Source organism: Rhinolophus sinicus, linkage group LG12 (genome assembly GCF_036562045.2).
Source record: "Rhinolophus sinicus isolate RSC01 linkage group LG12, ASM3656204v1, whole genome shotgun sequence".
NCBI lineage: Eukaryota > Metazoa > Chordata > Mammalia > Chiroptera > Rhinolophidae > Rhinolophus > Rhinolophus sinicus.
In genome coordinates, this window is record NC_133761.1 from 54101261 (window position 1) to 54125831 (window position 24571).

At 53.4% G+C, this 24571-nt stretch overlaps 1 protein-coding gene and 1 long non-coding RNA gene across 8 annotated transcripts in view; one reads left to right on the top strand and one right to left on the bottom strand.

The window, feature by feature from the left end:
• Positions 1–24405, bottom strand: PSEN2 (presenilin 2). Of its 3 annotated transcripts, none has more exons than XM_074316915.1 (13): positions 24299–24405; positions 18900–19011; positions 18301–18336; positions 14106–14266; positions 11856–12070; positions 10556–10697; positions 8300–8367; positions 7387–7607; positions 6646–6744; positions 3495–3578; positions 3057–3155; positions 992–1110; positions 1–715 (listed from the first exon to the last, which is right to left on the bottom strand). In XM_074316915.1, the coding sequence occupies exons 4-13, from the start codon at positions 14244–14246 to the stop codon at positions 560–562; spliced, it is 1344 nt and encodes a 447-aa protein (XP_074173016.1). In that variant the 5' UTR covers positions 14247–14266; positions 18301–18336; positions 18900–19011; positions 24299–24405; the 3' UTR covers positions 1–559. The 3 variants fall into 3 exon arrangements, with proteins under 3 accessions (XP_074173016.1, XP_074173014.1, XP_074173015.1); XM_074316913.1 differs by having other exon boundaries at positions 3057–3158; XM_074316914.1 differs by lacking the exons at positions 18301–18336; positions 18900–19011 and having other exon boundaries at positions 3057–3158; positions 24299–24399.
• The window catches only part of LOC109446987 (uncharacterized), an 82880-nt gene continuing 82619 nt past the window's right edge, over positions 24311–24571 (top strand). For all 5 annotated transcript variants that reach the window (XR_012490882.1, XR_012490881.1, XR_012490883.1 and 2 more), the window contains exon 1: positions 24311–24449. This is a non-coding gene — a long non-coding RNA (uncharacterized LOC109446987). The remainder of the gene's footprint in view (positions 24450–24571) is intronic.

Sequence of the window (24571 nt, forward strand, 5' to 3'; positions counted from 1 at the left end):
TTCCAACAGAATTCATCTATTTATTGACATTAATATTAAGCCGCTTCCCAGCAGGAACTGCTGTTAACAAGAATAGAACTCAGTTTCTAAAGGTAATAAAACAACAGCGACATCATACACAAAGCATGGGGAACACTCCTTGCAGAGAAAATTGGCTTTTCTTCTTCGACCAGAGTGAGCAAGCGCTAAGTGCCATCCCGGGCATCAACTCCTGCACACCTTCCTTCATCTTGGCCCTTGGAACATTCCAGGCTATGAGGCATGACCGGGCGGCCTTCTCCATGCCCTTCCCCACATCATGGCTCTGCCTCAGGTCATCTGGATGGACTTCCTGTTTCCTGTCGGTGAAGCGACTGCTCATGAGCCACAGTCCGGTGACAAAACCACTAGCACCAAAAAGCCGGTTCTTCATTTTCACCAAATAAACACACTCCTTTTTTATTCCTGTTTTTCTTTAAGGAAAGAAAAGTCTTACAAAACATATGGCACTAGAGGTCAAACTATACAACTGCATCCAGTTACAATTTCCTACAGCTCCCAGCCAGTGGCACCCATCCCTTCAGATGTAGAGCTGATGGGAGGCCAAGGTGTCCATGAAAGGGCGCACCAGGTTGTCTGTGGAGAAGTAGAAGATGAGCCCGAACGTGATGGAGATGGGGAGGGCAGGCAGCGCTTTCTTGAACACGGCGAGGAGCAGAAGGGTCAGACACAAACCCTGCAGGACACCAAGGGGAGGTGAGCTGTTAGTGACGGCCTCAGCCCCAGGCTCAGGAGCTTGTCAAGGACTGGTCACACGACAGCCCTGGTCCTCCCCTGGTCCTCTTGGCAGCTCTGTGAGGTGCCGAGGGCAGCAGGTGTCACCCCTGCAGGCCTCCTGACTCCCAGAACAGTGTTGCCTCCACCAAACTACGTCCCATCTGGTTACAGTACTGACATGAGACGGCAGCATGACTCCCCCTATGAAAACCCCCAGAGCCCCCCCGCAACTCACGATGAGGATGGCCACGAAGCAGGCCAGTGTGGTGTTCCAGTCACCGCTACCCGTGGCTGCTGCCTTGCCCACCAGCACGCTGTAGAAGATGAAATCTCCGAGGCCGAGCTTCACGCCCCCTGTGTGAGGAAGAGAACGTGAACCTATCATCCTGGCCTGTAGCTTCCTCGTCAATCTTTCCTTGTCAACAGAGCCTGTCTATTGTCTGTTTGCATCTAAGATAACATACCTTTGAAATGTCAGCGTAATCTCCTTTTCTGGAACCTCTCAGGGAACCCCGGCCCTCCCCCCGCCCCACTAGAGACCACCAAACCCCTTATTGTTGCCTTGTTCTCCGAATACCATCTCTGTGTGCTGCAGATGTTTATCACCTATCTTGCACTCACTGATATGAAAGTATGTGTCTCTCTGTGTTTCTTTTTATCCAGTCCCAGAGATTTCCCCACTTTGCTTTCCCCCACCTCTCTAATCTACCACCAATGGATTTCATGTAACCCTCCTCACGTCTCCTCCTTTGATTCTATAATAATGTATAAAATAAGCTGCAAAATTGGAAACTCACAAAAATTCTCTACAGGTTTGGATGCTTTTTAACAGGGGTCATGCCCTGGCTCCACAGGGAGAGGTCACAGAAGACCTGAGTTCAGGACTGCACCCCCCAGACCTCGCCATGTGTCCCTTCATTTGGCTGGTTCTGATCTGTATCCTTTGTAGTAAAACTCTCCTTGTAAGTGTAGTGCTTTCCTGAGTTCTGTGAGGAGGTTGTGGGAACCCCGGGATTTGTAGCCCATTGGTCAGAAGTGCTGGTGGCCTGGACGCCCCCAGAGCTTGTGGCTGACGTGTGAAGCGAGAGTCGTCTTGTGAACTGAGTCCTTGACCCTATGGGGTCTGCGCTGACTCCAGGCGGTCAGTGCCACCCCCAGCCTGTCTGCTGGGTGACCGCCCACTCACACTTCAAGACCCCCCTCCCCCACATCTGCCCTGAGCACTTTATACCTAACCTCTTGCTCCACATGAGGAACGTCTGCAGGGCAGAGGCAGTTTGAATTCGGTAGCACCGCCCTGCTCCCGCGTGCCACCTGACACACAGCAGGTGGCCCATAAATATGGAATGACTCCCTTGGGAACATAACCATCTCAGGACATCAGTGCATGTGCCTTGAGGACTATTCCACACCAGCTCCTCCTGTCTCCCCAGCCACATGGGGAAGTGACCACCCCAACTCTGCCCCTGCCCCCGTGCTGCACAGCCCACTGTCGGCCTCCACGTGGGACAGTGCTGCCAGTGGTTGACCTGCCCAGCCTCGCCTGCCCTCTAAGCCCAGAGCCCACACCCCATGACCCCACAGCTACAGTGGGACATCCTACAGGCCACTCGAGTGCACATCTTGGGATGGAATTCTCCACCAGCCACAACCCTCCCAGTCATGTCCCTCCTCCCATATGACCCCAAAGCCCCTGATGGCTCCCGGTGCTCACAGGACACAGTCGGAATCCCCATTTTGATCTAGAAGGCCCTGGGAGCCCTTGCCTGCCTCCAGCCCATCTCTGCACTTCCGGTCTCAGCATCCTGCCTTCACTTCCTCTAACTCGCCGTGTGTTCTGCCTCAGCGTCGCTGCGCCTACCTTCCCCTTGGCCGTCCTCTTGGCCGGAAATGTGTCGCCCCCTCCTGTTACTGCTGTGGCTCCCTCTCTGGAGCTCAGCGCAGAAGTCACTTCCTCAGGTACCTCTCTCTGACCCCTCAGAATGCGGCAGTGTTCCCCACCCCCTGCATCGTCCTTCTCGGTCCTCCCCGACTCAGTGCCCACCTGATTCATGAGTCCCACCAGAGCTGGGCACCCCCAGCACACGGAGGCACAGGAGGTGCTCAGTGAACGCTGTTAGTACGTGGTCCCGCCTGAATGTGAACAGCCCCAAGGCCTGCCAACACCCCCCACTTCTGCAGGCTGCTCCTTGACTTCTGTGAAGCCGTCGCTGCTGGGAAAGGGGCTTCTCCCTCCCCATCTCCACCCTCTGCTCCCACCCCCTGGGCCCACGCAGACCATCTGGACATGGGCACCTTACTTTCCTCCTCTTCCTCCAGTTCCTCCCCTGGGTAGCCGGGCAGGGGGGGCTCAAAGACTTCAGGATACGAGGGCTCCCCAAAACTGTCATAGGAGTCTTCTTCTGGGTATCCAGCATCACCATGGGAGGATGGGGGAGGACGAGGGAGAGAGACAAAAGTCTAGTCAGAGAGGTCTTTGATCTCGGGAACAAAGCATGCACTGAGGACTTCCCTGCCCTCACCCGCCAGGCCTGACACAAAGAAAAAGATTCTCCATGCCACATGACAAGTAAAGGAAAGGCAGAGGAATGGGGCTGAGGCAGAGGACCCAAGTCCCACCCCCCTCAATCCCCAAGATGCCAGGAGGGTTAGTTTACCCTCTGCCCCTCCTGGAGAGGCAAGGCCAGGCCAGTGAGAGCTGCACCCAGGGACAGGAGGCTGTCAGCCCCAATACTCACCCATCTCTGGGTCGTAGGGGAGCTGAAGGGCTCCCTGAGAGGAGGGGTCCAGCTTGGCCATGCCCACCGTCCACACCATGGCAGCTAGAGAAGGAGAAAAGGGTCATGCCTCAGGCGGGACTAACTGTGGCTGCCCCCGGGCCTGAGAGGCAAGGGGGGCCAGAGTCTGTCCCAGCAGCCTCAGTTCCGGTGGTAGCTGCTTAAGCCCCATTGTCAGGAGGTCCAGACTCACCGACCAGGTGTGGCAGACAATGCCTTTTCCTGTCTTTTGTGGCTTCCTCACAAAAACAATGGCTAATAATAATATCAGTGGAGTTTGGTGAACTAACTGTGTTTCTGGTTTATTGTGGTAAAAAACATGGGACCTAGGGCCGGCCCAGTGGCTCAGGCGGTTAGAGCTCCGTGCTCCTAACTCCGAAGGCTGCCGGTTCGATTCCCACATGGGCCAGTGGGCTCTCAACCACAAGGTTGCCAGTTCAATTCCTCGAGTCCCGCAAGGGATGGTGGGCTGTGCCCCCTGCAACTAAGATTGAACACGGCACCTTGAGCTGAGCTGCCTCCCGGATGGCTCAGTTGTTGGTTGGAGCGCGGGCTCTCAACCACAAGGTTGCCAGTTCAATTCCTCGACTCCCGGTGGGCTGTGCCCCCTGCAACTAGCAACGGCAACTGGACCTGGAGCTGAGCTGTGCCCTCCACAACTAAGACTGCAAGAACAACAACTTGAAGCTGAACAGAACCCTCCACAACTAAGATTGAAAGGACAACAATTTGACCATTGTTCCCCAATAAAGTCCTGTTCCCCTTCCCCAATAAAATCTTTAAAAAAAAAAAAAAAACATGGGACCTAAAAGGTACCATCTCAACCATTTTTAAGTTTACAGTTTAACAGAGTGACGTATATTCACACTGTTGTGAAACACATCTCCAGAACTTTTTCGTCTTGTGACCCAGTGAACAACAACTCCCATTTCCTCCTCCCCCCAGCCCCTGGCAACCACTGTTCTACCTTCTGTCTCTACGAGTTCGACTACTTTAGACACCTCATGTAAGTGGAACCATACAGTATTTATCTTTTTGTGACTGGATTCATTTACTTAGCATAATATGTGGCACGTGTCAGAATTTCCCTCCTTTTTAAGGCTGAATAATATGCCACTGTGTGTCTGTACCACATTTTGTTTATCCATCCATCCATCTGTTGATAGACCCTCGAGCTGCTTCCATCTCTTGCCTATAGTGAATAATACTGCTACGAACATGTGTGTGTAAAAGTACGTTCAAGACCCTGCTCTCAATTCTCCTGGGTGTACGTCCGGAAGTGGGACTGCTGGAGCACGTGGCACTAATTGTATTTTCTCTCTGGCCTAGAAACTCTCTCCTGAACTCTCCAGTCGAATGCCGAGTGAGCATCTCAAACTCAATATGCCCCAAACACTCTCAACAACTGCCCTCCACCTGCCCCACCAGTCTTCTCCCTCTTGGTAACGGCAATTCCACTCTTTTTGTTGCTCAGGCCCAAAGCTCTCTCATTACAAGCATCCCAACCATCAGCTAACCTTGCTAATTCTGCCTCCAGGATCCAACTACATCTCAACACTTCCACGGCTGCCCCCGGGCCAAACCACATCCCATCTCTTTTTCGTTATTCAGCCTCCAAACCCAGCTCCTTCTTCCACTCTTGTCCCCCGTACATGTTTCTTGACCCAGCAACCTGCATGATCCTGTTAAAATGTCAAGTCAGATCAGTTCAAAGTCTTCTGGTGGCATCACACGTCACTGAGGAGTGAAAGCCAAACCCTCACACGGCCTGCCTGGTGGACCATGATCCAGACCGCCCGCCTTTCTTCCCTTACCCTCCTGCCTGGCCTCGGGCCACTCCTGAGCACCGCACGTCATCTGTCTCAGGACCTTTGCACTCGCTGCTGCTCCTTCTGCCTAGAATTCTCTCCCCAGATTTTCTGAAGGCTGGTAGGTCGCTGGTCAAACGCCACCTTGTGACAGAGGGTTTCCCTGACCACCTTATGCAAAACAGCATATTACCCTGAAGTCCTTACCCTGCTTTATCTTTCTACAGAGCACTCATGGCCTGACTTTGTAGTCATCTGTTCAGTTACTATCTGTCTGCCCTCCTAGAATGTAAGCTCCACCCGAGCACAAGATGGTGAATGAAAGTCCAAGCACCATCTGTCTTTCCATACACGGTCTCTGCTCCTCCTCAGAACGTGCCAGGAATGTGCTTTCACAGGGGGCCACAGGGCCGACGATTCTCCACTCAGCTCCTCATCTGTGAGATTATCCAGCAGCCTGCAGCCGTTCCATGAACTAGTTCCCAGTGCACCCTGCAGACAGCTGAGCCCCAGATTCAGCCTACTTCAATAAGCCTCACCAGCAACAAATGGGAGAGCAGCAAGAGCACAGGCCGTGGGCTCCTGGCGGCCCCACTGCCCAGCACAGTGGCCGCCAAACAGTGGGGATTTGACGTTTGTTGAATGCATGTACCGTGTTTCCCCGAAAATAAGACCGGGTCTTATATTAAGTTTTGCTCCAAAAGACACATTAGGGCTTACGTTCAGGGGATGTCATCCTGAAAAATCATGCTAGGGCTTATTTTCTGGTTAGGTCTTATTTGCAGGGAAACACGGTATAAATCCAAACCCCTACATCCCGGTCCAAGCCCAGCAGCATCCTACGCGCCTTCCTTTCAGAGTCTTAACTTCAACCAGCCATGCAGCTGTGGAGGAAGCCCAGTGAAAGGCAGGCGTGCCCTGCTCCCCCAGACCCTTGCCCTGAAGACTGCCTCTCCAAAGTCCTTTCCCAGGAGTCTGGAGGGCTGAGAGGGTGGCCATGGGCTCATGGAATATAGTCTGTACCCACCAAATGCCACTGGAGGCTGGACAGAATGAAGCTGTGGGGCCCCCTTCCTGTTCTAATTTTCCAAGCTTCTTCCTGTGTAACAGCAAGATACAGCCCACTGTCAACTCCAGAAGGTGGAACCCTTCCTGGGGGTCACCAAGGCTGCCTCCTCCCTTTGGTCAGAGAAAGGTTAACTGTTTCCTAGCCAACTCTGAGAGCCACGCCAGAAAACCGCCCCTGGCTCCCACCTTGGGTGCCTTCTGAGCCCAGGTGGAGAGGAGGCATGGGGGCCACTCACACGAGTATATCAGGGCAGGAAATATGGGCTCGTTTCTCTCCTGAGCGGTCTCCACCAGCATCCTCAGCGGCCCTTTGGGGCACAGCACAGCCACGAGATCTGGGAAACAAGAAGTCCTTGGCAGGTTACAAAAGACATTTCTTGCCAGGCAGCCCCCAGAGAGAGGAGCCAGCCCTCTGACACCGGCGTGTACGGGGCAAACATATCAGAGTCCCGGGGCCAGGCTCTCAGAACACGTCCTGTGGTTGCAGCATCTAACCAGGGCGATTCCAGTCCCGATCTCTAGCCTGCACTGGCTGGAGCGCAGAGCAGGGTCTAACTGCAGACAAGGGGCAGGATGGGCTTGACGTCCCACTTCTCCGGGCCTCAAACTCCTCACCCGTCAAACGGAAGAACCGGGGCTGGTGATGGTAATCGTGCTAATGCTAATCAACTGGCAGCTAACACTTCACAAGCTCCTCATGTACAGGCATCGTGCCCAACAACTGACAGTGTGTCGAGCACTTCACGGTGTGAGAGCTCCATAAACATCTGCTATCATGAGTGACCATGTCCAAGTCCTGCGTTTTATGAAGGTGAACCTCTCGGAAGGGAGACCATCCAGGCCCCTCAGGGAGGGAGGGAGGGGACCTGGGTAGCACCGGCCACACGTGCGCAGCAGGAAGGACTTGGGCATGGATGCTGCGCCCCCCCCCCCCCCGCCCCGTCCGCCGCAGGCTGGCGGCCCCTGCACCCACCTACCGTACACAGAGATGGCGCCCAGGATGACCCAGGCGGACCACTCCGGGAGGTACTTGATGAACACCAAGGCCATCAGCGCACTGATCATGATGAGGTAGGCCTGCTGCAGCACCAGGGGCCCCTTCCAGTGGATGCACACCATGCCCACCGCCCCGAAGTTCCACACGGTCAGCAACAGGGTTGGGTAGTCCATGGCCACGTTGTAGGTCTTGAGCACTTCCCTGCAGGACCAGTCAGGGGGAGGGGGGTCACTCAGTGGGGAAGTCAGACCCGACGGAGTTCAACACCCCCTGCTCCTCCAATAAGGCCCCAGCCTGGGGGCTTCCAACCTCTGGCTTCACTGACCACCCACAGGCATATCCCCTCCCTCATGTCCCTGAGCCCTGCAATTAACCACTGGAAATGTTTTCTGGAACGAGGTCGGGAGTGAAGCGACATCTCACCCTTGGGGTGGTGCACGTAAAGGTGTGCTGCTACAATGTGGAAGGCCCTTCGCCCAAGGAGAAGGTCCTGGAAAAAGCGCTTTTTCCTGTCCCGCCAGTCTCTAGGCCCCTGGGTCAGGCTGAGATCCCAAATCAAGGCAACAGAGATCCCTTTCTCCATAAATTAGCAAGTACCCAGGCCCAGCCCAAAGGTTATACGGTAATTCTGAGGGGTTTCTACCCTCCTTGGGTTCACAGAGAGCCTCCTCCGTGATGGCTCCGCTTGTTTAGGTTAGAAACCACAAAGCGACGTGTGGCCCACCATGGAGCTCAGTCCCCTGTGTGAGGAAAGTCTGGGCTCTGGAAGCAGTGACACTGGGAAGGTGTGGAGCTCAACAGGTGCCCTTCCCTGCCCAGGTTCTTCACAGCCACTCATGCCGCAGGGGGAGGGGTCCCCGAGGACCCCCCCCTGCTTACCAGGTGCCACTCACCCGAGGTAGATATAGGTGAAGAGAAACAGCAACATCAGAGAGGACATGATCAACCAGCCGTGGATAAACTAGACAAAGAAACAGGCAGAATGACCAGGCGCTGTCCCAACCCCCAAATCACACAGCCCCCAGGTTCTTGGGGCCCGAAACGCTTTCTATTAGGTTGGTGCAAAAGTAACTGCAGTTTAAAAGGTTAAAAATAACTGCAAAAACCGCAATTACTTTTGCACCAACCTAATAGGCTCCTTCGGGACTATGTTGGGAGGTACTTACCGGGTACCTTCCGTTTCACAGAGGCGGTCTCTCAAGCTCACCCAGCAAGTGTGTGAAGGAGACGAAACTCCTTTAGTTCTAAACACCTGGACCTCTACTCACTCACTTGGAAAGGAGATGCTGGCTGTCTCCTACACGCCAGGCACATTCTAGGCTCTGGAGATAAAGCTAGCAGTCTCTGCCCATGTGTGTTGCATCCCAGTGAGAGGGCAGTTGTACAATAAACACATAAACATGTGTTGACTGGTAGTGATGAGGGCCATGAAGAAAAACATTGCAGATGACAATGACAGGAGATTCATTAGAGATGCTACTTTAGACAGTCAGGGCAGGCTCCTGAGGAAACTGCTTTTGAGTAGAGCAGGGGTGTCCAAACTTTTTTCAACGTTTTTTACCAAGGGCCATATGTGGTAAAATACACAAACAGCTGGGCCACTCACTCGAGGTGAAGTACGTATTGTCTCACTTGGTTTATTTAAGTAAACTAAATATATTTTTGGAATTTGCTGCGGGCCAATTAAAAATGGATTGTGGGCCGCAGTTGGCCCACGGGCCTCAGTGGCCCGCGGGCCGCTGTTTGGACACCCCTGGAGTAGAGTCAACTCAAGGAGTCCCCTCCCACCTGAGGGGCAGCTCCTCAGAAAGACATGTTCCTTTTCTCCTGGCCAAACATGGGAGGGTCAAGGATGAGGGTGGGCTGACCCTAAACTAGTGCCTCCGCCAGCCATCAGTGGCATGGTGGTGTCACTCCTTCTGGTCTCCCCCTGAGGACGTACCCATCTCAGGACACCCTCAGGGGGACCAGGAATGAAATCGGCAGCCTTGGCCACGCTATGCACAGCTGCCTTGGGAATATGCTGAGCCCTTCATCCCAGCCACCTCTACCGCCCGAGGCCACCATCAGCAGTGTCATGGAACCTGCAAATAAACCTTCCTGAATGGATAGCTGAGCTGCTCCTTAACGATTGCCAAGACTGGTCACCTGACACCTGCTGACCAGAGTGCCGCCTCCCATACTCTGTGTTCTCAGCTGGCTTTCATTTGTGCTGTATCCTCTGCCCCAGACAAGCAGCCCTCTACCCTGCTTCCCCCCGTCCACGGCCCTGTCCACCCCATTTAAAACTCTGCTTCACTCATAGGTAACTATCGATAAGTTTCAGCTCCCAGACACTTCCTGACGGCCTTTCCTACCACTTAGCCCCACGGTCACCCCCAGCTGAGATGGGGCTCACCTCTCACTACCTGTTCCATAGATGGTGACAACCTGAATACAAACTGCTGCGCATGCCTGCCTGTGAATGGTTTTAAAAGAGGTAATGCCTCGTTCAACTTCCTTTCAGTCCTCAGGGCTTCAAAGCTTTCCTTGGGAAAAAGGCCTGAACCCCAAGTCTAACACCTCACAGCATCTCTGGAAACAACACCCACGATTCGGGCCAGGTGGGACTCAACTCCGCTACCACCCCTAGGACAGCTCCACAGCTACAGGGGGCCACCCAACCGTCTCCCATCACGGAAGACCCCAGCACAGCAATCTGTACGTCCCCGGCCAAAAGGGAAATGGGAAAATAAAAATAAACCTGGAGGGGAAGTATGGGGTAAAGGGAGCCTGAAATAGAACATCTCACTTCTTCAGAAGGAGACGCAAAATAAAATTAACTTCGAATACGAGAAGTGACACTGAACACTGCAATGAGGAACTCAATCAAGTGGGATTATGTGTAAATTTAAAAGACAACAGCGTTGGGTAATCCATGGTGGGCGGCAGGAGTGGGGTGGAAAGAGTACCAACAATCAATCTATTTCTCAGAAAAAAGGAACTCTGATTTTTTTTTTTTTATGCCAACGGCTGCTGCCTGGAGGCACCTTGTGCTGTGCTGACAGGAGGCGGGGCCGGCGGGGCAGGTGGGGCGGGGCCGGCGGGGCGGGGCTGGTGGGGCAGGGGGGCGGGGCTGGCGGGGCAGGGGGGGCGGGGCTGGCGCTCACCTTGTAGCAGCGGTACTTGTACAGCACAACCAGGAAGATGGTCATCACCACGATGACGCTGATCATGATGAGGGTGTTGAGCACGGAGTTGAGGAGGCGCTGGCCCACCGAGGGTGTGTCCTCCGTGAATGGCGTGTAGATGCTGAAGGAGGAGGCCAGGGGTCCACTCCCTGCCCGCCCTGTGTACCCCGGCCCTGAGGGAGCCTCCGACAGCTGGTGGAGGAACCCCGGGACACCTGCCTTGGCGGAATGCTGCCCACCATCCCCACCAGCTGCGCTGCCTTCCAGCCCATCTCCTGGCCCCGACCTAAGCCTAATGACAGAGCCCAGGGTAGGAGCGAGGAAGGGCCTGGATGGCCTCACCGAGGCCCCCCCACACCAACTAAACCCTCCCCTGGAGGTGCTTCTCCCTGCCCACCCCACTACTCCACTCTGGTCCAGGAGACTCCGCAATCCCCACACCCCCATCCCTATGCCCCCACTGCTTCCTCTACCCCACCCGGAAGCAAGCCATGGATGCCTCACTCTGTCCAACCTGGACTGCCAGAAGCCAACTGCCTGCGATGTTCTCAAGTTCTCTTAACGCTTTCACCTGTGCTGCTCTGAGTCCCTCCCCCCCCAACAGTTTATAAGCTTCCTGAGGGTAGGGGCTTCTCTCTCTGCATCTTTTATAAAAAGAAAAAAACTTAACAAAAACTCCCTAACTAAAAAAACAGATGTTTAGAGAAAGTACTCAGCAGTGATGAAACAAGGAGGTGGGATGAAGATGGGAAGCTTCTCATGTTTCTATGCTACTGCTTCTACCTGGGTTCTTCTTACTAAAATAAATAAAACCTCCCTCACAAGGCTGGATGTGAGCTAAGAAATCCTCTGGGCCAGCCACCTCGATTTACATACATGGGAGCAGAGGCCCAGAGAGGAAGTGACTTGTCTGCAGTCATGCAGTGACACAGCCGTGTCCGGCGCCTGGTGCTTGGACACTGAGCTCAGCAGTGTCTGGCTACAGCGTGCCTTCTGCAGTAAAACCCAGTGTGCTGGGAGCTGCCTGCCCTGAGGCCTTTACATAGATCAGCTCACTTAATTCTCCCGGTAACATTATTATCAAACCCACTATACAGAGGAGGAAACTGAGGTGGAGAAAGGTTAGGAACGTGCTGAGGCAGTGGATGGACCAGGGGATGGACTCTTTGTCCTTGCTCCTTGCCGCCGCTGGCATGGAGCTGCCGGTGCAGTGACCAGCAGAGGCTGCAGCCCCCCTGCCCCAGCCCCGCTCCCCACCCTGCCCCAGCCCCCAACTCACAGCTGCCCATTTTTCTCCGTGTAGAAGCGCACAGACTTGATGGTGGCCACGACCACGACCATGCACAGGGTGACAGGCACAAACAGCATGATCACGTGCTTTGCCCCGTATTTGAGAGTTAGCTCCTCCTCCAGGCCCGGCAGCCGCCCCGGGACCCCGCTGCAGACATAGCGGTCAGCCTCCTCCTCGTGGTTCTCCTCACCATCCTGGCCTCGCTGTGGGAAACCACACTGTGAGGGCCACGCAGTGCCCCCCAGGGGGGCCCCCTGACTGACGGACGCAGAGCATCGGTGTTTAGAACAGGAAACAAGAAGTGTGAATGTTGCTTTCCGGGTGGAAGAACCAGTCTACGGGCAGTAGTTTAGATGTGGGAGTATTGCAAATTCCAGGACATTTGAAAAGTGGATGAGGACAGCTCGAGAAGACTGAGAGTTGGCACTGACCACCCCAGAGCCACAGAAGAGGGTGGTCGAAGGCCGAGGACTCAATGGCCAGTGGGTTGGGAGCTCATCTAAAGGGCTCTCCCCTGGCCCTCAGTACAGGGACTCAGGATGCCACTTGGCTGTGTCCTCATGGCCACACTGATTCGGGAGGAAACCAGAGAGGAAACATTTTTGGCTGACAAATCACAAACTAGAATGGTCAGCACACATAAGGACTCTCTCTGATTGTAAATGTGACCCTGGGAATTTGCAGAGGAAGAAATCACTTTGAACTGTTTGTCCTCCAAAATCACGCATGCAAAATTTGCAGCTCCGAACCAGAGAGGCTAACCAGGCATCAAGCATGTGAGCTACTGGAAGTTGGGAGAGTACAAATGAGTAAGCAGCCAATGAGGGGCAGGACACTGGCCAGATGCTGGCACAAACGGATCTGCAAGAACTTCTGTGCTGGAATTGTGGCAATTCAGGGTTATTAGCTGCCTTGTTAATTACATGAACAGCCAAAGACAACGCCAAATGAAACAAAAATCTAAAATGGCTATTGGTTTGATATCAGCGCTTTGCAGAGAATTCCAATCTAGATATTTGGCTAAGAAGGGGTGGGGGGAAACTGTTAGTGAACAGGAACTGAAACAACCAAAATGCACAAAAACTCTAGGAAATTAAAGATGAAGAAAATAGCAAGAAAAGTCTAAGGAGCAGCTGGGCAGTGGTTTTCAGCTGGAGAGATCTTGCTCAGAGCACAGAGGAAGACAGAAGAAATGAGCTCAAATTTCAGCAAGGGAGATTAGGGCTGGCTGGAAGAAAAAGAATTCCACATGGAGAGGTTTTTAAATACTGTAAAGGGCAAAAGGAAGAATGGGATTCAGACAACTTCAGACGCTGTTTTGCCCTGATGGGGAGTGAGGTGGCTTGGCGAGGGGCCTCTCCCAAGTACACCCCCACTTCATAATGTGATAATCTCCTGCCCTGCGGTACAGAGATGACGTCACAGCGCAGCCCACCCCTCCTGCTGTGGCCTGAATGTTTGTGTCTCCCCAAAATCCATAGCTGAAACCTAAGCCTCAGTGTGATGCTTAGGGGGTGTTAGGAGGTGAGGCCTTTGGGGGGCGATTAGGTCATGAGGGTGGAGCCCTCCTGAAAGTGGTCAGTGCCCTTATAAAAGGGACCCCAGAGAACTCCCTTGCCCCTTCCATCATGTGAGGACACAGAGAAGAGAGCTGCCTATCAAACAGGAAGCAGGCCTTCACCAGACATCAGATCTGCCAGCACCTTGATTTTGGACTTCCCGCCTCCAGAAGAGTAAGAAATGCATTTCTGTTGTGTATAAGCCCCCTGTTTATGGTATTTTTGTTATAGCAGCCGGGACGGACTAAGACACACCCCCAGCTCCAAAGTCAGACATGAATCCGGTGTACTCAGCTCTCGGTTACCACGTCTGCCATCTGCCAAGGACGTTCCCCTCCAGCAGCTTCCCTCCTACCATCCTTGAGCCTGTGTTACCTGTCCCAGCATCCAAACTCAGTCTCACCTTCCTGCACTAGGAAGGCCAAGCTAAGGAGGCCAGGGCTGGGTGGAAAGACTCATTTCGTCCACTGCAAAGTAGAACTTGAACAGGCTGTGAATGTGCAGATCTACTATGAGGCCCTCACAGACAGAAGGTCCTCCATGGGGACCACCCACCCCTCCGGCCAATTCCCACCTTTACCCCCCCACCCCCACATCAGGGAATGTCTGCTCCCCACACATCAGGCACAGGAACCCCAGCCGCCTATTTCCAGGCCTCAGCCTGCTGGCGGGAACCTACCCACTGGGCAGCGTTCTCCCTGTCCTCCAGGGCCTGCCTGCTGTCCTGGCAGGAGCGGGGTGTGGGGCTCTCAGCCGACATCAGGGACGTCCGCTCGTCACACACTTCTTCCTCACTGTCAGAGGCCATGAACGTGAGCATGGCCCTGCCTCTGGGCGCACCTGGAAAAAGGAACACAGGAGTCCTCGTTCCACTTCCCTGTGAGGCAAATGCAGCAGAGGGCTGAGGGGTGGCTAGAGGCAGCTTGAAGACCTGGACACAGGTCCTACCCTGCAACAACTCGCCAGGACACCGTGTCAAACGACTGCTGTAAAGCAACAGCCCTCAAGGACAGCCACGGAGGCCGTGGCGGCCTCGAGAGGGGCTGACCTGAGGAGATCCAAGCCACGGGGGCAAAATGCCCAACTAGAGAAGTCAGGGACCTCCAAACCGTCAGCACACTCACTCATTCAATCAACAAACATCTGCTGAGCTCTGGGGATATGGAGAGGAGTAAAATACACACTGCTGTCCTTAAAAGACAAAGAAACCACCCAATGTGACCAATTTTATAATCCAGGTGTTCACCAATGGTACAGCAGCACAAAAATGGGACTAAATCCCAGAGATCAGGAATGTTTGCTAGAGAAGATAACATCGTCTGATGGAGACAGATGTTTCCGGGTGGGAGGGGAGGGTAGAGGGCATGACGAACGTTCCAGTCGGGCATGGCACTGCTGGGCGTGGGGGGGGGGGGCTGTGGAGGTGTGAAGGGTTTCCTCTGCCATGTTGAGGAGGTATATGCTGTCCCCCGAGGAATGAGACAGATCAGATCTGTGTTTAGAAAGGTCAGTCTGCACTGACTGAAAAAGGAGTAAAAAGAAGGGAAGGTGACCCCCCTGAAGGCGGCAGCAGCAGGGCGGATGCAAGTGAAGGGACAGAATTCAGAAAGGGTTAGGAGGTGAGCAGACAGGACTGCGTGTGGGGGATAAAACGAAGGACAGAGTCCCGGATGAGGCCAGGCACGGAGTAAGAGGGGGAGGTGGGAGAAGAACGTTTCAGGGAAAGGCTGTGAATTTGATCCAGGAACCCGTGAGCGTCTGTGGATTTAAAGGGAGAAGCTTCTAGGAGGGGGCTGAGGGTCAGGGGTGCAGGGGAGGGAGAGGAGAGTCATGAGATTAGAAGTGGTGGCCACAGCCAGGGGAGCCACTGAGAGCCTGTCGGGGGAGAGAGGTGGGAACTACAGCTGAGGCAGGGCCCCCAGGGAAGGCGAGGCTGAAGGGACTAAACAGAAGGGAGGCCTGTCCCCAAGGCCACTGTGCTGAGAGGAATGTTTACACAACAGCACCACGGAAACTGCCCAACGGGGATGGCAAGAGCTTCAGACAGCCCGAGGCAGATGTGACTGTCCCTACAAACATCACGGAGTGTCACTGGGGCCAGCTCTCCCCATCTCTGCCTCCGGGAAACCCTCAAAGTTACTCCCCAAGGTGGCCACGCCCCAGGAATTTACGATTTTCAGATGAAGCCAGCTGATTCCTTTCCCTGAGGCAGGCTCTGTGCACCCCAGCAGGGTCTGTGGCCTCCACGGTTTGAAGACAGCGTTTAGGGCCTGGATTCTTCCCACGTGGACTTCAACTCCATCCCCAACCACAGGCAGACCACAGACCCTGCTTCTGTCCACCTGGCCGCCTTGGGCCCATGACAAAGGGCTCCCTGTCCAAGTCACAGGGATTTCAACATGATTAAGGCCCCCCCCCAACCCCCAAGGATAAGTTAAGTACAGGAGCAACAGCAGTAAGACGCAAAGTGGGATGAGTGCCGGAGGGAGAGGGTGCTGATCAAGAGGAGGGACAGCCCATCAGCCGCCGGGATTAGATGTCTCAGGTCTCTGGAGGCAGAGAGATGTGAAATGGTAACTAAGGAACCTCCCGCACAGATTGGAGGTGGGGCATCCTGGAAAGAAGCAATCTCCCAACGAAGGTGTGGGAGGGGGACCTAACAGGGCCGATAGTGACAATACCAAGCAAGCTGAAGTGGCTGACATGTGGGGACGTGGGTGGCAGGTGGGAGACGAGGGAGCAGAGGTGGGGTGACCATCCCTGGCAGGGGCGTGATACGGGACCAAGGAGTGAGAGCTGAATCCAGCAGAGGGGAGCCTGCAAAGCTCTGAACAGAAGATGGAAGTGAACAGGGGGATCTTTAGGAAAGCGGGAGGCCAGCTCAGCAGCATTCTCCAGGCCAGGTGTGGGCCTGCCCCTCTCCCCTGGGGTCCCCCTAAGACTAGGCTCAGGCCAGGGCCACTGGAGGGCCAGACTTTGAACCCAGCAGAGTCAAGCCCAATTTGGGGGACAGAGCTTTGCAGCCCCAACACAATGAAACCTTGGGAAGTTCTTAGCTTGAGTTCCTTCCTCTGTGATAATGAAAGGACCTACCTAGTGGGGACCCAGGAGGACTTCAAAGTCCTCCTCTGTGAGCCGGGGTCTCCCTACGTGAATCTTAAATAAACACCTGCTTGGAGCCGACAGTTCCCCTCATTACTCACTCAGGTACTGGTGAATTCATTCTTACTCAAACAGGGGCACCCAAAACAAAGACATGGCTGAATTGTCTCAGAATTGTGTACCCCTAAATGACATTCCATCTGGAGCAGAGTCTTACAGGCGATGTAGACGGTGGCTTTTCTAATACTCTTTTCCAGCAGTCAGTTTGGCTTGGGGTGTGAATTAATAATTTAGTTACGATCTTCTCACACCTCTGGAGTGCCTGTGATTTATCTTCGCTGTGCCTGGAGGGGCCGAACAGGAGTCCCAGTATCTAACATGTCACCTCCCAGGGTGTAGCCCCTGAGGGCAGAGGGTAAGCTGACCCTCGGGACCCCAACAGCTGCAGCATTTGGCTGCCTCTTCTCCTAGACACCCAAATAGTAAAGCATGAGGGAGACGGACAAACAGGGCATGAAAACGCTTCTTGAAAGGAGAAAGGGAGCTACAGGGAGGGTGGGGACAGAAAAGCAGGGGACCCAGGATCAAGCACAGGTAAGTCCTTCCGATTTCTATTTCTTCAGCCAGTCGCCAAGAGCTAACAAGGTGTTCCTCTGAAAAGCACTACTGCTTCCCAAGGCTTCCCTGAACGCACCAGGGAAGGGTGAGCTTAAAGGACTGTGTCCCTTCCACCTGGAACTGCACTGGACGGAGGGAGAAACGTCAGAAAACGACAAAACATTCTTATCCGTCCACCAAATGTACTTCACATATGGCCTCCTTACCAGCAAACAAGTGCTTCCTTCATCCCACTTTAAAACATTCCTCCAAAGCCTTCTCTGAAGCGGGGGCCGAGACTCCCAGGAAAGCAGGGCACAAGCTAAGGAAGGGCTATCAGGGGGGAGCTGGTCTTGGTCGGGTAAGCAAGGGCACCATCCGATCCCACCCTCTGAGCCTGGGGGTTGGGAGGTGACACTGGAGGCTCCTAGTGCCCGAGGGTAGGACTTAGGAAAGGCTGGATGCCTTAAGGTGCTGTTTCTCAAAGTGGCCAGGACCACCTGAGGGGGTGATGGTAGAGCATCACCTACTGAGCCCTAAATATGCACTGAACACGATAACCCTAGGAGCTAGGTACTGCTATGCTTCCCCACTTTACCCATGAGGAAACACGTTCAAAAAGTGATAGATTCAAAGTTACCCTTGGACCTAGGTGGTAGGATCCATGCTCCTCAACACTGTGCTAGGCTGCTTATTTAAGACTTAGATCCCCAGCTCCATCCTGACTGAAGGTTCAGGGGTCTGCATTTTGAGACAGTCCCTGGGTGATTCTCACAGCTGATGTTAGACCTTCTGTGGGGTGGCCCAGCCAGGGAATCGGGGCCCCAGCCTGAGCCCCCAGCTCAGCACTGCAAGTGTCAGGGTACAGTCTGCCTACCTGCCACCTGGGCTGCGCCCCTCGCCCACCCACCTCGGCACCCCCACTGCCCCTCACTACTCGCTGGAAGGGGGAGTGAAAGAAGAACAGCCCTTTCTCCTGAATACCCCGATCTAAGGAGGGCGAGGAGCAGAAGCTTCCAAACTAGAAAAGCTGTAGAAGGAGGAAAGAGTTCTCAGGCTGGAAAAGTCCCCAAGTCCACACCAAGGAGGAAATACTGGGGCTCAGAAATTCCTAGAACAAACTGGACCCGCCTCTCTGAAGGCAGTAAAAACGGAAAGCTTTAAAACATTCATACCTTTTGATCCTGAAATGCTACTTCTTGGAATTTGTCCTAAGAAAATAATAAAAGATTTACATAAAAACATGTTTCTTGTAGTTATTTTAATTGTAACAAAAAGTGATAGTGACTAAACTCCCTGACTATCCTCTGACATATCCCCCCGATGGGATTTACTATATGACCACTATAAAATCTGAAAAGAATATTTAGTAACATGAAAAAATACAACCGACTGTTCAACTTACTAGGTATAAAACTTTGCATACGCAACCATCTGAATTTTCTTAGAAAACGTATGTATAATCAAGGACTGGCAAGAAATCATTACAAAACATTAAAGGAAGTTATCTTTGGGTGGTGAGATTCTGGGTGATTTTTACGTTGTATTTTTCTGCATTTCTCAAAGCTTCTATAATCCACCTGGATAGTACTTGAAGTGTTTTTTTGTTTGTTTGTTTTTTTAGCTATTAATTTTTTTGAAGGGAAATAATGAGTATCAACATTTAGACAGATTTTCTTCCAATCCTTTCTCTCCCTCATTCCCTCCCAATGGACTGGGGGAAGCGGATGGACTCATGAAGCCACCTTATTTCTTCTGCGGCCCCTCTTATTACCTGGCTCCTGAAGGAGAACAGAGCAGCTGGGATGTTTTTCTTTTGCTTCTCAGCTGGAACTGAAGCGTGATGGCACTCTGAAATCCTTGGAGGGAAAAATCACCACCCCAATCTGTGCAGACAAACAACCTTCTCGCTAGATGTTCACATCAGGGCAGCAGTGACGTCAAGAATCCTGAGGGAGGCTGACTCACGGGCAGGTGGGGGTGGGGCCGAGTGACTGCTGTCGCTGGAATCAAATCCAGTCACCCACATAGCAACCAGCACTCCATTCTCAGAGGGAGCCCCAGGAAAATGCAGGGGGGGCTGATGGGGGCGGGGGTGTCCACGGTATGAAGACTATGTTTTTCTGGAAATTCTTCTCAGAGCAAAACACGGTGGCTAAAAGCTGCCTTGGAGTAGGACGCAAAAATCAAACATCTAAAGCCAAGGCTCACGCCCATTAATAAGCTGAATGGGACTGAAATGCTGGAGTAGCCAAACCAAGAACTGTGGCCCAGAGAATTTCTCCAACCGCGTGGTGTCAGCGGTTCCTGCAATCATTATGGAAACCCGGTGACCCAATTTCTTTGACCCCCTTTTCATTCCAGAGAAATGTAAAGATTTTGACCTTAAATCTCAAGGCTAATGGAGATTTTAAAACGCCACAGTAAACACTCGTGCCTCATGGAAAATGATAGAAATCCCTGCTCCAAAAGCAAATTCGGAATTACTGCCTTTACCAGAAACACTTAGGGCTGCAGAGAAAGGTTTGGATCCCCAATACTTTATTGGTTGGTTGGTTGTTTGCAGTAAGCCTACCTGAACAATTTTCCCTCACTCGCAAGAAGGGTGGCATTAATCAGGCCACTTCCTCTGGTCACACAGCTACCTCACAGTGTTTCCATGACCCCTGGGAAGTTCCCAGTCTTTCCTATACTAGGGAAAGGCTTGCTGAGGTGAGAAAATCCCCTCAAAATTTTCCTGAGAACTTCCCACAGCTTCCCTGCCTGCCCGTCTCCCCAGCCCCAGACACCTATGTATTTGGCCCTGGCTGACCTTCAGCCATCTGTGCATCTACCTCAGCCCGTACCATAAGGCACATTGCTTGCTGGCTGGTCCTTCCCAGCACAGGGAGTCAGCCTCGGCCAGCACTGGGGCCTGATTCCAAAGGCAGGCCCTGAAGGACGGCCCCACCCCTTCCCCACCTCCAGATCAGAGGCCCCAGAGCACGTGGGGCCTCCTAAACCTTGACCCAGGCCCTAGATTTACCCCCACCGGCCCTTTCCTACTGAGACGTGCCCAGAATCCAGACAGATTTCTCTCATTTCTTGAAGTAGCCTGGAAAAAGGACGGTTTGGGGCAGTGGCAGCAGGAAGTAGTGAAGGGAGTCACACAAGTCATGTCCCTAACATGTCACCTTCAAACAGGGCGCAGAAAAACACTTTCTTTTTTAATGAGAAGCAGCAAGCCAATGGTCAAAAGCTGAAGCTTTGGAGACTGACCATCAGGGTTCCAACCACCCTAGCTGCATGGCCTCAGACAATTAACTTCATATGGCCCATTTCCTCTCCTGGAAAAGGCAGAACCTTGCGAGAGTCCTGTAAAAACTAGAGATAATGTGGAAAGTGCCTAGCACACAGTAGGTGTTCAATTAACAGTAGCTATAATGAAGAGGAAATAGAGGCAGGGAAACAGTAAGAATTTAACGGAAGCCCATTGATGCCCCTCTTGGAAAGTTAGGGTTCGCTGTACCACCAGACACACGAGTTGAGCCACCAAGGCCACCCCTCATCCAGGCCTTCAGGAGACGACAGCCTGTTTCCACCCCGCCCAGGGCACTGCAGCAACGTGAACATTTTGTCACATGAAAGGGTACGTCCACAGGACCGATGTCAGAGAGGGCAAGGGCGCAGAAGCCATCTAGTCAGCACCTTATTTTATAGTTAAAGACACTGAAGCCCCGAGGGATACAAGAGGGCAGTCGATTCAAGGCCCAAGACCAGAGCCACAGTGCAATTCAGTTCTCCAACCTGCCAACTGAGGAGCTCTCCCCTGTCCACTCCAAGGCTCGTGAGGGTCACATACTGGGTGGCTCAGGGTCATGGTCACACAGGCAGCCCACAGAGCACACCCACATTTACAAGGCACATGCCTTTTCCATGGGCAGGTATGTCTTTTATTTAATACACAGCGTCTCCAAAACACAGACAAGAGGTCAGTGAATTGCAAACACTCACCCACTACATCACCTGCCACCTGAAAAACTCAGTAATCTCTCTCCTGCCCCCACCCACGACTCCAGCTTGAGGGCCTACTCTGCTCTCCCTCTGCTATTTGTGCTCCCCATGGGAGCAGACAGGGTGGTGGCTCCCACGTGGGCATGGCCCAGGGACGGGAGTCCCCACATGCGGACATGGGGCAGGAGTCAGGGCACTGCTTCTCGGGGTCAATTCAAAAGGGAGGGTGGGAAAGTGTCCTGCTGTGGAACTGGTGAGATAAATAACAGTCCACACACCAAGCAAACCTGGTTTTCCAAGAATACTCAATAAAGGGAAACTTCTGAAGGCATAACATTAGCAGAAAAGACAGCACAATCTTCATCTCCAATTTCCTACCTCTAATATTTTAACAGAATATATATATATATACACACAGATATATTAATATATATACGTACAGATATATTAATATATACACATACAGATATATGTACGTATGTATATATATACATATATATGTATATAAAGTGCTAAAAGAAAATTCATGTTAACAGTGGTTATCGATGGGCTGAGGGCTAATGGATAACTACTTAAAAAACATTGTCTGAATTTTCTAGAATGAACATGTATTACTTTTATTTTTAAAAAGTCAGAAAGTTGCTGGTTAAGGCATAGCAGAAAGGTGAGAACCCTTTCGATTCTTCTTCCCGTGCTCCAGTAGACTATATTTTGGCAAAGACGACGGAGCAACCCGTTCTCACAGGCAATGAAGAGGCGAGACAAAATTCATCTCCCTTCCTGACATCTAGTCGTTTCTGAGGACTGATGTAAAATGACTCTTTCCTGGGATTTTAACAAGGCACCCTCACCCCTGCAGGCCTGCGGGCCGACACTGAGTACACAAGGCCTGAAGCCCATGTCCGCCAGCTCAAGGTGAGGGGAACCTCCAGGGCCTGGCCGGTAGCCTGGCGGGCCTGCGAGCCTCTGAGACTTAACATTCCTTTCCCCAGCTGCTGGAGTCGGGGAACAGGCAGAAATACTTGCAAACATTTGTCCTCTTGCCAGTCCCCAACTACACGGAGTCCTAAAGTCAAAGCAACAGCTGAAAACCAGCCAAATACGTCTTCAGTAGAAACACGCACATGACCTACACATACACTGCGGCTCCTTTAAAAAAAAAAAGTGTGTGTGTGTGTTTTAATTTATTTTTTGCTTTGTCAGGTAGTCAGGAGACCACAGACATTTCCTGGGAAGCAGTGCAGGGACTTGGGTAGGGAGGTGAACGTGGGAAACCTCTTGCGCAAAAACTCAAAAGATTAAGAAGACGCAAGCAGCTGGGTTCAAATCCTAGTGCTAAGTCACGGAAGCCACATAACAGGACAAGTTGCTTAACTCCCTGCAATGTCAGTTTCCCCTTCTGTAGAAGGCGGAAAATCACAGCTACGGTAGTGAGATTGAAGCTCTTAAGATAACGGTTGTAACTACTGCACAAACCAGCTCTTTCTTTTGTATATGACAAACTCATAAACGTATGTTATGTCTTGCTCATCAGTAACTTAGAGGCCATGGGAGGTGGGAAACGCTGTGTGCAGTGGGACTGTGGTCTGCACAGAGGAGCTGAGGGCATGGCAACCTGAAGCGGGCCGCCAGGCTCATCTGAGGGGCAGCCTCTTGTCCTCATCTTTCTCAAGTAGATAGGAACAGGGCATTCATCTTGGATAATGCACCACAGAAGATTCTAGACCTGGTGCCCAGGTACCTCAACACCAAACGATATAGAATTGTCCCTGAAAACCAGCAACAACATCCATCCCACTCTGCAGCAACATTCCTCCAAGCCCCCACTTCCAGCCCTTGCCCTAAATGCCCCCTCATGCACACAAGGCATGAATCTGGACAGCCTGCCTGCCTGATGGGTGGCCGAGGCTGCCGCTCTGAGCTGGAGCCAGGAATCCCCGCCCCCTCACCAGCTGGGCCCCAAAAACACAGCTGCTGACAAGTTTCCCTCCTCCCACACAACCACATTCACCCAGAGGGGAACCTGAGACTCACACACCTGAAGCAGCTTATCCAGAGTCTTTAATTACTGCCATAGGTCTGGGCTGAAGGCCTTGGAGGCTCAGGTGTCTACAGAACGAACAACGCTGACGTGGGGCATCCATACTGGAAGCTGGGGTCTATCCTGCTCAAGTTACTGTCGGCACGGGCGTGGCAGCCCAGGATGTCAATTTTGAGTTAAGCTGCCTCTGCAAATGGTCTGGATTACATGCCTGTCAGGTTCTCCAGCTGTAAAGGGCGATGCAGTTAGTCCACCACTCAACAGCTCACACTTTAAAAAGGAAATACTAAGTCGACAGGAGCATTTCATCCAACTGCCAAACGGCTGAGTTCTGGTCCGAGGGCTGGACAGCAGAACTAGATGGCATGACAACGGGTTCTGAGCCTGCTCTGTACTACCTGGGCGACCTTGAACAGTGTCACTGTACCTCTGGGGGCCGAGTTTCTACACCCATAACATTTGGACTGGGGACTCGCTGTTTCAGGTTTTTCAGTTTCAAAAGCTTGATTCTGGGAGTCTCCCCACAGTAGTGAATGCCTGACAAAACACCGCTGATCAGGAAATCACCCCCGCTTCAGGCCCGACCTGCCCTCCAGTTCCTCATATAAGCAGGAAGACCTCCGTCTCCCCTCCAGCCCCCTGCACAGCAGTGCGCAGGGCCCGGTGCCACAGGCCGAAGGGACTGGGCACCAAGGAGGTCTCAGCCAGGAGAGGAGAACAAATGCCCTCGTCCACGCGCCTTCGAGCCCCACGTGCACTGCTCCTTTAAATGCTCTGGCCCTTTAACAGCTCTCACCGCGCCCACCGCCAGCGCCAGCTTGGGCGGCGAGGAGGACACGGCCCAGCTGAAGGCCCGAGGCCTGGGGGCAGCTCCCCGAGCTGCTTCCAACGCCCCAGTTCCGGGCCGGCCCCCCTCGTCCCCGCGCTCTCCTCTCTCCCGCCCCCGCGCCGGCCACGGAGGCCCGGACCGCGGCGCGCGCAGGGACTGCAGCCCGGAACTGAAGGGGCCGCAGGCGCGGTGAGGGGCGCTCGGAGCGCAGTGCCCGGCCCGCGGCTCGCGGCTCCCGCCCGTGCCCTCCGCGCTGCGGGTGACGGAGCCCCGGCCGCAAGCCCCAGGCCCGCCTTGCCCGCCAGCTCACCTGCTCTGTCGCGGCGCTCACCGCCGTCTTGACGCGGGTGGCCCAGCGCTGGGCTGGACCCCGCGCGGGCGCTCACCCCGCCCCCGGCTCCGCCCCGTTGGCGTCGCCACGTTCCCGCGCCCCAGTCGGCCCCAGCTGGAGCCCCCGCAAGGTACCCCGCGCGGAGCGTCCTGTCCTGCCCGGTGTCACGCCGCGCGGAGGTCGGCTTAAACCTGACTCCGGACTGGGCACTGACGATAGAAGGGTGGTGGCTGGGCCTGTAGCCTAACGGGG

Bases quoted from the DNA above. Each gene is read 5' to 3' on its own strand.
- PSEN2 (XM_074316913.1), bottom strand. From the start codon at position 14,246: ATGCTCACGTTCATGGCCTCTGACAGTGAGGAAGAAGTGTGTGACGAG. The intron at 1,111-3,056 runs GTAAGGTGCCCA...TTCCTCACACAG, and splicing joins ACTGGAGGAAGAGGAGGAAA to GGGGCGTGAAGCTCGGCCTC. The intron at 716-991 runs GTGAGTTGCGGG...GGTGTCCTGCAG, and splicing joins GCTTCGTGGCCATCCTCATC to GGTTTGTGTCTGACCCTTCT.